Below are 11,950 nucleotides of genomic sequence, written 5' to 3' on the forward strand. Positions count from 1 at the left end.
AAGGCTAAAGCAAACTTCTCAATAGCCGAATAATTCAACTCAGCTTCATGCAGAATTTTGCTAACATAGTATATGGGTTTCTGGACTTTAAGACCTTAACCAATACAAAACTCAAGGCATTTTCTGAAACGGATAAGTATACGTACAAAGTTTCATTCAAAGCTGGCTTGGCCAACAACGGAGCTTGAACCATATATTTCTTTAATCCTTCAAATGCCTTCTGGCTTTCCTCAGTCCATACAAAATCTTTAGCCTTCTTCAGGGATTTAAAGAATGGCAAACACTTGTCTCCATATTTGGAGATGAAACGTCCTAGAGCTGCAACTCTTCCAATGAGTTTCTAAACGTCCTTTATGGAATGCGGTGGTTCCATATCTAGGATAGCCTTTATTTTATCAGGATTAGCCTCAATTCCCCTCTTGGAGACCATCAGACCTAAAAACTTCCCAGATCCTACTCCAAAAACGTATTTTGCAGTATTCAGATCTATCCTTGGTAATGGGAAACAGTCCTTAGGGCATGCGTCATTCAGATCTGTGAAATCTACGCACATCCTCCATTTTCCATTAGCCTTCTTCACTGTTATAGGGTTTGCTAACCATTCCGGAAACTGTATTTCTTTAATTAAACCCGCCCCTAAGAGCTTCTCTACTTCTTGCTTAATAGCTTCTTGCCTCTCTAAAGCAAAGCTTCTTTTCTTTTACTTCACATTTTTTCTATTTGGATCCACGTTCAGCTTGTGAGTGATCAGTTCTGGGTCTATACCTGGCATATCAGTTGCCGACCATGCAAACACATCACTATTCTCTTATAAAAACTTCACCAACTTCCCTCTGAGGTGCTCTTCTAGTGATGCTCCAATGAAAGTTACTTTATCAGGATCCTCGGGAGCCAAAGGAATTGGAACCAAGTCTTCTGCTGGCTTCCCTCTTTTCTCATCATTTTCATGGATATCCATATCTTCAATAGGAAGAACCTGCTCCCAACTCCATCAGCCCTAAGAGAGGCCACATAACAACTCCTTGCCATCTTTTGATCTCCTCTCTCTTCTCCTATCCCATTCCGGGTGGGAAACTTCATCACTGAATGGTAGGAAGAAGGGACTTCTTTGAAAGCATGTATTCCCGTTCTTCCCATGATTGCAGTGTAAGTCGATCCAGCCTTTACCACTACAAAGTCCAACATCTGTGTTGCTTGTCTCGGTTCCTGACATATGGTCATTGGCAACTTGATTATCCCTTCCACTAGGCACTCCACTCCTGCGAATCCATATATCGGCATATCGGTCGGGATTAATTGAGAATCATTGTAACCCATCCTTAAAAAGGTGTCATGGAGCAAAATGTCCACCGAGACACTATTATCTACAAGGACCCTCTTTACCGGGTTGTTCCCTATTATAGGTGTAATGACCAGCGGGTCATCATAAAGAAATTTCACACCCTCCAAGTCAGAATCATCAAATGCCATCGGCATCCCTGTCCTAGCCCTATTCGGGGCTTCCCCCATAATATGGGTAACTTCTCTAGTATATGCTTTCCTTGAGTTTTTGGATGAACCAGCAGCAGTTGGTAATCCAAAAATTATATTTATCATAGGCCCTCGGGGTCGTGGTCCTCCAAAGATTGCATTTATCACCAGTCCCCTAGGCTGGGGATTTCGCCCCTGATCATCTTGATCCCTCCTACGATCATCAAAATTCTTTCTTTCGTTGTTATTCCTATCTCCTCCATCTCCAGTGTACTTGCTCAACTCCCTTTTCGAATGAGGAACTCTATTTCATCCTTCAGTTGTCTACACTTATCGGTGTCATGACCAGCATCCTTGTGATATCTGTAATATTTGCTCTTATCTAGCTTGGTAGTGTCAACCTTCAGGGGCTTAGGCTAATGAACATCTCTATCTTTCTCAATTTCTATCAAGATATGGCTATTAGGAGCATTCAACTTAGCATATTCAGCGAACTTTTGCCCATGTCCTCCCTTCTTCAGGGTTGAATTAGTGTTTTGCTCAGTTCTAAGATACTTATCCTTAGCAATATATTCCAAGTTAGTCTTACGCTTCTTACCACCAGCAGGCTCGTTATTCACTACCGTCTTCCTCATGCTCTCCTCCACTTTGATGTACTTTTCGGCCCTGTCTTGGAGCTGTAACATGCTTTCAAGGGGGGCGTTTGGCTAATGACATCTTGAATAACTCGTCCCTTTTTCCCTATTGTAGTGCTATCATAGCTACCTTGTCATCAAGGTCAGGGACATTCAAAGCTTCCTTAGTGAAATGATTCAGATAGTCCCTTAAGGACTCTTTTGCTCCCTGCACAATGCTCATGAGGGATGCTGAACTTTTCTCATGCACTCTCCCACTAATGAATTGCTTAATAAAAGTTTGAATTAACTCTCTAAAGGACCCAATAGAATTCGGAGGCAAATGGTTGTACCATCTTTGAGCCATTCCCGACAAGGTTTGAGCAAAGGCTCGACACTTAATAGCGTCATTCACGGGCTGCAGCAACAGTGCATTAGAGAATGTCCTGACGTGATTAGCGGGATCTCCAGTGCCATCATAGGCTTTGAAGTTGGGAATCTTAAACTTCCTTGAGATATGGGCATTCATTACCTCTTCAGTAAACGGTGGAGTAAGATCGTCAGGATCTCCTCGGGGCAGAAGATCACTTGGATCAGCCCTCAGGACAACAGCCCTTCTTTGTTGTGGACCATCCAGGTCTATGATTGGAGGAGGATTTCTCCTCCTCGGGGGTAGTGGGGGTCTGGGGGTCAGGTGCGCCTCCAGGTCGCGTTTCAGCCTTTGAATCTCAGCCTCGTTAGCCCTGATTTTCTCCGGCACTTCTTGGGGATTCGTCCCTCGGGTGCTCCTAGGTTGCTGGCCACCATCAGGCATCGGTTCTTTTCCAGCACGCCTCCTTCTTGGGGCCACATCATCATCCGAAGATTTGGAGTCTCTCTCAATGTAAGGACCAGAGAATTCTTGATCCTCCGGGATATGAGTCAAACCACGTATATATTGGGGCGTCTGCCCTTGTGCTTCACTCTGATTAACATGTCCACTTCCTCTAACCTCGGGGTAAAGGGGCATCCCATAAAGGGGGTTAGTGCTCACAACAGTTGAATACTCATACCTAACGGGTCGAGAATTCACAGGTGTATGTAGCTGCTAAAGTTGGGAATTTGTCCCTTGAGGAGCCGGGGAAATCGTCCCTTGTGGCTGAGGTTCAGTTGCCCCTACCTGGGTTCCTCCTTGGGTGGCTGCATAGGTCGAATGCGGAGGTATCTCCACTGTTGACGAAATCATTTGGGTCGTCCCAGCTGGTGTTCCTTTAGGAGCGCTATTTCCACTATGTGTTCTTGCCATGGTTGTTGTTATGTTTTTCCACAGACGGCGCCAAATGTTATGGATTGAAAACCAGGGTATATTAATTATTGTATTTAATATTAGGGTTCGGGAGCTCAAGACCTTTAATGGTTGCTCTCGTGTTTCGTAGCTTAACTCTGCCTTTACGAGATGCCTACGTATCTCTGTGAGTTAGAGAATCAAGCCAAAAAACGTAGTTCTGGGGTGTGGGGTGAGGCCCCTTTTATAGATGTTGGGAGTCCTTGAATTGGACTAGGGTTAGGAGACTTGGTGGGCAAGTCTCTGAATTAGAATGGACTTTGGAGTCCTAGGAGGTAGGAAACTGATTCCTTATCCCATGAGGTTCCTTGGAGGCCAATCTTCAAGGAATTGTATTCTTAATTGAACTTTATTTATCAGCTGATTTATCATTTATTAATTAATTACAAAATTAATTAATATTCATGGTTTTGGGCCCTTTCTAATGGACTTAGTTGTCAGCCCAATTCTGGTATAATTAATGCGATATTAATTACGCAATCAGGGTTTATTTTATTCCCTATCAGAACCCCACCAACATCAATATTTATATTATTATTTATACACTACTAAAACTCTCAGGTTTGACCCCACCTACAGCAAATATTTATATTATTATTTATACACTATCCAATATTCAGGTTTAAATTCCGCCAACAAAAAATATTTATATTATTATTTATAAATATACTAATAAGGTAATGATCCAAAAAAATTATTATAATTTTAAATAATATAAATATATTAATAAAGACCCGTGTATCGCACGGGTTGTAAGGCTAGTATATGAAAATAACCGGAATGAGGTATAATTTGTAGTTCGGCTAACCCCTCATTTTGATTATCCCTTTCCATCTTTATCGTCAGATCTTTTTTATCAAATAATTAGAGCCGTTAGATCCAAATACTAAAAAAGTATACTTCACAAGTTCCACTACAAAAAAATGACTAAATGCGACCGGCCAAAAACCCGTCGCATTTAACTAAATTCGACTGCCAGCGGTCGAATTTAGTTAAATACGACCTATTTTTTATCCGGTCGTACATATGGAAATGATATTTAGTAATCCGGTTGTATTTATACTAAATTCAACCGCCTAAAAATAACCGGTTAAATACGACCGGCAAATACGACCGGTCAAATACGACCGTCGTCGGTCGAATTTTACTTTTCCAGAAATTTAAATTGGCGTTTCAAATTTGAAAATCCCGCCTAAAATTTTAAATTTCCTTAAAATTTTAAAAATCCTGCCAAAAAATTCGAACATATATGATTGTTTATCAAATTCAACCACTTTTGGTTAAAAACCTAATTTTTGACTGTTTTCGGTTGAAAATTATTTTCAACCATTTTTGATTAAATATTAATTTCAACTGCTTTAAATAAATTCGACCACTGGCCCCTAGGAATTGTCTCTTATGTTCAACAGCTTTCGGTCGAATTAACATAACAAAAACCCAATAAAAATCTTGCTTTGAACCACCTGGAATAAACTCTAATTAAAAGCCAAATTATGTGTCCTATAGACCCCAAACATGTACTCACAAATAATTAATAAAGAAAACATATGAACCATCCAACATTTAACATAAAACCAATACTTGGTTTGAAAACATAGTTATGTCCGCATAGGTAGTACGTCAACATCAGTCATCATCAGTACTTAGAAAATTTAAACACGTTATACATGCCCCGAAAAGTTTTAACAAAAGAGCTAGTTAGCTTTACAAAAAGTGGACTAAGATTCCACAACCAGTGGGTTAGTTCATTAAAGCTAAGCAGATAGTACCAGGGTAATATAAAAAGCATGCCTAAAATAACGGATAGTTTGCTGCATTAAGGTCTTCGTCTTCATCTTCATCACTGCCATCTTCATCACTGCCTTGAACTTTTTTTTTCCATTATTTGGCACCATTTCCTACATAGGCACATAGATCTAAATAAAGTTTACACGAATATTAAGTTGATATGCTTCCCTAAAGCTCTGCAATTCTTATAACGTTCAATCCACAAATACAAATCCAATAATTCAAACATAAAATGAAAAAAAAATTAAAATTAAAATATTAATAATTTGTTTGACAATAAGTGCATAGAGTACCAAGAATCTGAGTACGTGCAATAACATCAGAACCTCATTTATCACCGCCCCTTGCTCTGGGAGTCATGCAATTGTACCCTACGATTAACATTATCCTTATATAAAATATCACCAACAATGTTCATATATTCTTATATAAAAACCCCATCTGGTGACACGCTTGAAAATCATCCAATTGTCTTTCAAAAACAAAGTTTGGTGAGAGAGTTGAGAAGGCACATATAAATATTTTTGCAATTTACTAGTATAATTTACTAGTATAATTTATTTATTTTAACTATAAATATTTATGAATACAAATAATTAAGTCCACTTTTAGCACTATTTATGATTACAAATACTGAATATTACTAAACATCTACGTATCCACACACACAAAAGAAGAAATGATAAGGCTAGCTAGCTAATGAAGGGTTTTTATAAGGTGACTTAATTTTAAGTTGAGAACTAATTCAATTTAAAATTTACAAGGTGCAATATTTTTTATTTTGAACTTCAAGGATATACATCAATTTGTTTGTCTACAAAATAATCTAGACTTTGCATTAAGCAACTTAACACAACACATCTAACTTTGAAAAATCATAGGGACAACTATCAGAAGGATAAGAAATAGCAGTGAAGAGACTTTCAAGAAAGTCAAAACAGGCATTTACTGAGTTAAAAAATGAGCTCAAAGACTGTACATTCAGTCACTACCAAAGACTATCCAAATCATAGTTAATAACTATCAACTCTTCCCATTTTAGTTGATGTATTCTGAACAATCATTAACAATGAAAAAAATGCAGAATTACAACAAGTAAAATTAGAAATTTAAAATGGGATTTGAATAAAGAAAAGTGTTACCTTCAGAATGATCTTATCAATGTCCTTCAAGATCTGACCAAGCAAGCCATTTGTTGTCCTTACATAATGGTTGCACATTGATTCTTGACTCGGGTTGGGAAGACCAGCAACGGCTAATTTATGCACCTCCACATCAAGTACTGATTGCTTCACCTCACGCGTGGGTAGAGAAGAAACCATCCGCGACACTGCCTCTAAGACCTCCGACATCATCATGTAAACTTCATCAGGAACATCAATGACAGATTGAGAGTTGGCAGTCACTTTTTGTTTCTTAATAACTTGTAGTGTATCCCGTGCTCCCAGAAGCTCTGCTACAGTGTTCTGGGGGTAAAGGTTGAGCATACCCTTCCTTGGGGATCTTGCATTAGCGAAGACAATGACATCTTTCTTATGTTCAAATTCTCTTAGGCTACGGGGGGATATTGGTTGATCAAGAAGCTCAAACTCAGGTGCCAATTTAGCTCGCGCATTTTTCACTTTTTTCTGCAACATGTGAAGTCAAGTGACAAACTTATATTATCCAGGAAATATTACTATACAAGAAGTACTAGATATTTTAAACAATGCTTCAAGTACTAGGTATTTTTTATTACAAACAAACAAAAAGGCACTCAATAGTATTGAGCCAGAAATGCATTATTCTGTTGTATAAAATCTGTGTCATGCAATTTGCCTTGTGTATTGCATTCATTGTTGATACACTTAATATTATATTATCCACTAAAATAACCTTAAAAAATCGAAAAATAGAGGAAAGTTAGCTAGGCCTAGGCTGGAAACAAAGATGGAACTAAAACAGCAACACAAGCTATAAGCAAGATACCAAGCTGATGGACGTCACAGATGCAAAAATTCAGCAAATACTCCAAAATACTACTTGAATAATACAACACATCACTTGAATAATCTATAGTACATCTGATATATTTATACAGAGAATATTCTCGATGTCACTATTATACTAATCGACATTCATATCATGAACAAAGTACATACCTGCAAGTCCTGCACAGCTGGTTGATCAGGGTTGTACACTATACCCATGAATTCTTCATTAGAGATAGGCAACTCTCCTTTAGCCTCTCTTTCTTCATTTATTTCCTATCATAAAAAAAATAGGAAATAGTTGCGCTGGTATAGAAAATAAAAATGCAGAATAATTAATTTAATTACACAAAAGAATCAAACATGACGTCTCTGATCATACGGTTTGGCCCCGCTGCGGAAAACAAATTCAACCATACTCCGAGCAATCTGGCCATTAGTGAAAGATTTTTTAAATCCTTCCTCCTCCCAATAATCACATATAGAGTTCCATGTGTGGTGGGAGAAGTAGTAGGGCTTCAATGCTTCGTCCCTAATGTTAAAATCTTTGTCAGTGTATCCACTTTCCACCAGATGCTTCACCTTTTCCTGGAGTCGGCTCCTCTCAGCACCAAGATATGACTTTCAATTCCTATGCAGATAAGCTCTCACGAATTCATCCCCGTCTTCATCATCATAACCATTGGGATAACAATAATAGTCCTGCCAAACCAAAATGCAGAGTATCAATACAAAAACCAAACTGCCTATTAAACTTAAGCATCGGGCATGTTCATGTACCAGTTAATTAGTCACGAAGTATTCATAATTTGAAGCATAAAATATAAGCAAAAACAAATCCAGGAATATAGATTTTGTATCTCATTATCAGACTTATATATTGTATGAATGTGTATGTATAAAAGATACGGAGTATGAAGATAGAAAGATAGAGGCGGAGGGCATGAGTCAGAAGCAGTCGTAAATGGCAGGAGAGGCATATTAATTATATATGCAAGAAAAAGGAGAGATGCCCCCTCTCCCTGTAATGCCTATGCAAGTTTGTGTTTGTTCAGCATGCAATGCAACGCAGTGTATATTATACTCTTGAAACTCCGACATGGTATTTCACCATCTTTTAACATAACTTGCCATTTGTTTTGAATATCTACAAAATATAATTTCCGTTCTTGTGAAGAACTTCTGGAAGGCCAAAGAGACAGAACTCTAACTTTGTGTGAACTGCATAATATTAGGTTGAAGGAAAAAATGCATTTATTTACTCACTTTAAAATTCTTGATACATCCAGTGCAAAAAGCTTCACGTGCAGCTCCCTTTGTCCAAATTGTCTGTTCATCAAATTTCATGCAGAAAATGTGCGCTAGAGTTTTCTTGTGTTTAGCTATCTTCAAACTGTAACAACAAAATGAAAACAAATTATTAAGTACACTTGTAAATAAGGCGAAATGAAAATAAATTATTAGGTACACTTTTCTGTTCATCAACTTAGGTGTATTAAACAGCTAAGGCCATACTAAAGAATGCAAATTCACCAACTGTAGAGATAAAGGAAACTTATAGTGAGACAATAAGTAAAGTAAGAGTTTAAAAACTCTCAAGGCCATACAACACATATCAAACATATAGTAAGAGTTCCTATAGTTTAGACTATACACAACTAAAAACCAAACTTAGTCAAGTTGCATAAAATATCGTACCCTTTACCGTTTGGAAGAAAATAAACAGTTGGCCTCAGATTTCTTGGTGGTTTCCTGGAATAGTCCCCTTCAGAGGAGATTCTTCTTTTCCTCTCAAATACAATTTTGCGGCTGCTCTCACCAACCTCATAATTCCCCTTCACACGACTTTCTTCATCAGTGGCTTTGTTTTTTTCTTTACCCTTCCGTGAATTCGGACCAGCCCATGACACCTACAAAACAAACAAAAATACACATTTTACCATCCTTAAAACAAAAATTGTTCAAGAAATATATAATATCTCTAAACACAAACACCTCAAAAATCATTCCTCATCACAAAGTCACAAACACCTAAAAATAAAAAAAATGTAAAAGTTATTATTCTTACTTCGAAGTAATTACAAGAACGGATAAATATTTATAACATTTCTTTATGCAGAAGTTTGTAATCTCGTTCAAAACCCCCCCTAAATTTAAAAGAAAGCCCCAAAATCTACAATAAAAAATAGTCTCAAACCGAGACCAAGAACGATAATATTCACCCCCAAATTAGAAAAAACCCTAAACACAGAACCCCAAGAGAGAGTAAGAGAAAGACAGTCAAATATGAAGAGAAAGAGAGTCAGATACGGGGAGAGAGAAAGAGAGAGGGAGAAAGAAAGATATGGGGGAAGAGAGGGAGAGACACAGAGAGAGAGTCAGACACGTACAGAAAGAGATGAGATAATCTAACCTGTGAACTAAATATCTTGTTGATGAATGACCCTTCCTCTGCCATGGAATCTGAGAGCTTGACTTTCGAGCTTGAATTTCGTCTACGAGAAGCGGATTTGAAAAATCCTAATTTTGTGATGAAGCGGCGATTGGAAAAGTAAAAATTAGATGAATCTGTTTATATATATAATATTTAATTGACTGTTAGCGATTGAATTTACCCGTGAATTTTTTTTAACTAAATACGGTCCAATTTACTTGTACCGTAGTTATCTAGTTCCCCTGCCCTTCTGCATAAATACTCTATTTTGGTCTAATACAACACAAATTTTCACCCCTTCATAGATAAATAATATCAAATCTTACACAAACCCAAATTAAAAAGTTTTAATTAATAGAGAAATATTTTAATACATATTTCTAAAAAACAATTAAACTAAATCATCATTATCACTTATTTCATCCTCTTCCTTCTCATTGTTGTCTTCTTGTTCGTCTTCCTCGTAATTCTTTTTTTCTTCTTCCTCATTGTCATTCACCGAATAATCATTTTCAAACATCCTTAAGTCAATAAAGAAATTCGAGGGATCACGAACAATAACTCTATCAACGTGTGAGGATGAAGCATTTGACATTTCATTTTGTAGAGCATCATCATTGGTTTGGTTCTCTTGAGTTGACACACTTTCATCAACTAGCCGTCTCTTTGTTGTTAGAACCGTGTACCATGATGACTTCGGATTCAAAATATTTGGCGCATAGTAAACTTGATGGGCTTGGCTAGCCAACACAAACATGTCATTAGCTTTTAGTTTTGATTTCACATCCACGGTTGTCATTCGGTGTTTATCGACTTTGACATGTTTAGTATGATCAAACCAATGACATTTGAAGACGATCACTTTATGCCCATTATGATAAAAGAGTTTTAAAATTTCTTCAACTCTTCCGTAATAGTTTCCATAACTTTCTTTATAAGAAGTCCCTATAATTAGAAAATGGATTAAATTTGGAATCAAGTGATAATTAAAAAAATACAACTTCGATATTAAAAAAAAACTCACCTATGACAATTACACCAGAATTTGGTGAATTGAGCTCATTTGCATTTATACAATTAAATTTGTAACCATTGCACTTGCATGCTTTATAAGCCTCCACTTTATTCGACGGACCTCTTATTAGGTCGATGAATTTTTTCTTGAGATCTTGATCATCTTGTACCTAAAAATAATATATGATTGAAATAATATTTTCAAAATTTGTAAATATATGTGCATATATGAAATGAAATGTGTACCCTTCTTTCGAACCAAACTCTAAATTGTTCTTTTTTGAAATTGTTCCTTTTCCGCATCATTGAGATGTGGGTATTGTCGTTCTACCAATTTTTGAAATCCACTACATATTCAAATTAAACAATTAAAAATTATATTGCTAACTAAATTAAATTCAAAAGTAAGGCTTAAAAATATCTTACCGCAAGTACTTTGCAACCTCTGGTGAGTTAATAAGAACATAGTATGCCACTAGTTCATATTCATCACCATTCAACAGTATATCTTTAGTCTGTAGACTAGGATGTGTAGGATATGTGTAGACTTCTAACAAATTATCATCATGAAACATTCGAGGGGCCTCATTTCGTCATAATTTATTATTCGTTATTCCATTTCTGGAATCAAAATACAACATGCAGAAGTGTACACATTCCTCCTCAATATAGCGTTGTGCCATTGAACCCTCTGCTCGAGCTTTGTTTCCTACTTTCAATTTCAAGTTGTGCAAGTATCTTTCAATAAAATACATCCAACGCCAATTAGCTGGCCCACCTAACTTACACTCAGTTGCTAAATATAGTGGCAAATGCTCCATAGGATCAAATAAACCAGGAGTGAAAATGGTTTCAAGTTTGGACAATATCCTAACTATATCTTTCTCCATTTTTTCCAAATCTGAGTACTTGAGATTTGAAGAACATAAATCTTGAAAGAAGTTGCACAATTCAATGATAGGATCAGCTACATGCTTTGGAAGAAGGTCACGACAAACGATAGGCAATAATTTTTGCATGAAGACGTGACCGTCATGTGATTTTATACCACGAATGTAACCCAATTCACACACCTAGATATATTTGAGGCATATCCATCTGGAAGTTTCAATGAGACAATCCACTTGAATAACTTATGAATTTGTTCATTTGAAAGTGTATATGATGCATGTGGTTCTGTGCCATCACCTCGAATCCACAACTCACGATGTACACCTAATTCTTCACAATCCTTTCTTAATTTTGTGTTATCTTTGGTCTTCTTCGCATCACCAAGAATTGTGCAGAAAATATTGTCAAAAACATTCTTTTCTGTGTGCATAATATCAATATTATG

General features: G+C 36.8%; 2 protein-coding genes across 2 annotated transcripts; both read right to left on the reverse strand.

Moving 5' to 3' along the window:
• Nucleotides 1-4,948: 4,948 nt before the first annotated feature.
• On the reverse strand, nt 4,949-7,782 carry LOC141719080 (uncharacterized). Its single transcript, XM_074521460.1, has 4 exons — nt 7,530-7,782; nt 7,338-7,442; nt 6,339-6,824; nt 4,949-5,306 (listed from the first exon to the last, which is right to left on the reverse strand). Exons 1-4 carry the CDS (start codon nt 7,581-7,583, stop codon nt 5,163-5,165), a joined length of 789 nt encoding a protein of 262 aa, XP_074377561.1. The 5' UTR covers nt 7,584-7,782; the 3' UTR covers nt 4,949-5,162.
• On the reverse strand, nt 7,338-9,854 carry LOC141719079 (uncharacterized). Its single transcript, XM_074521459.1, has 4 exons — nt 9,580-9,854; nt 8,865-9,076; nt 8,433-8,559; nt 7,338-7,868 (listed from the first exon to the last, which is right to left on the reverse strand). The coding sequence occupies exons 1-4, from the start codon at nt 9,622-9,624 to the stop codon at nt 7,791-7,793; spliced, it is 462 nt and encodes a 153-aa protein (XP_074377560.1). The 5' UTR covers nt 9,625-9,854; the 3' UTR covers nt 7,338-7,790.
• Between the last annotated feature and the right edge of the window lie 2,096 nt (nt 9,855-11,950).

The sequence above is a fragment of the Apium graveolens genome, chromosome 4 (genome assembly GCF_009905375.1).
Source record: "Apium graveolens cultivar Ventura chromosome 4, ASM990537v1, whole genome shotgun sequence".
Classification (NCBI taxonomy): domain Eukaryota; kingdom Viridiplantae; phylum Streptophyta; class Magnoliopsida; order Apiales; family Apiaceae; genus Apium; species Apium graveolens.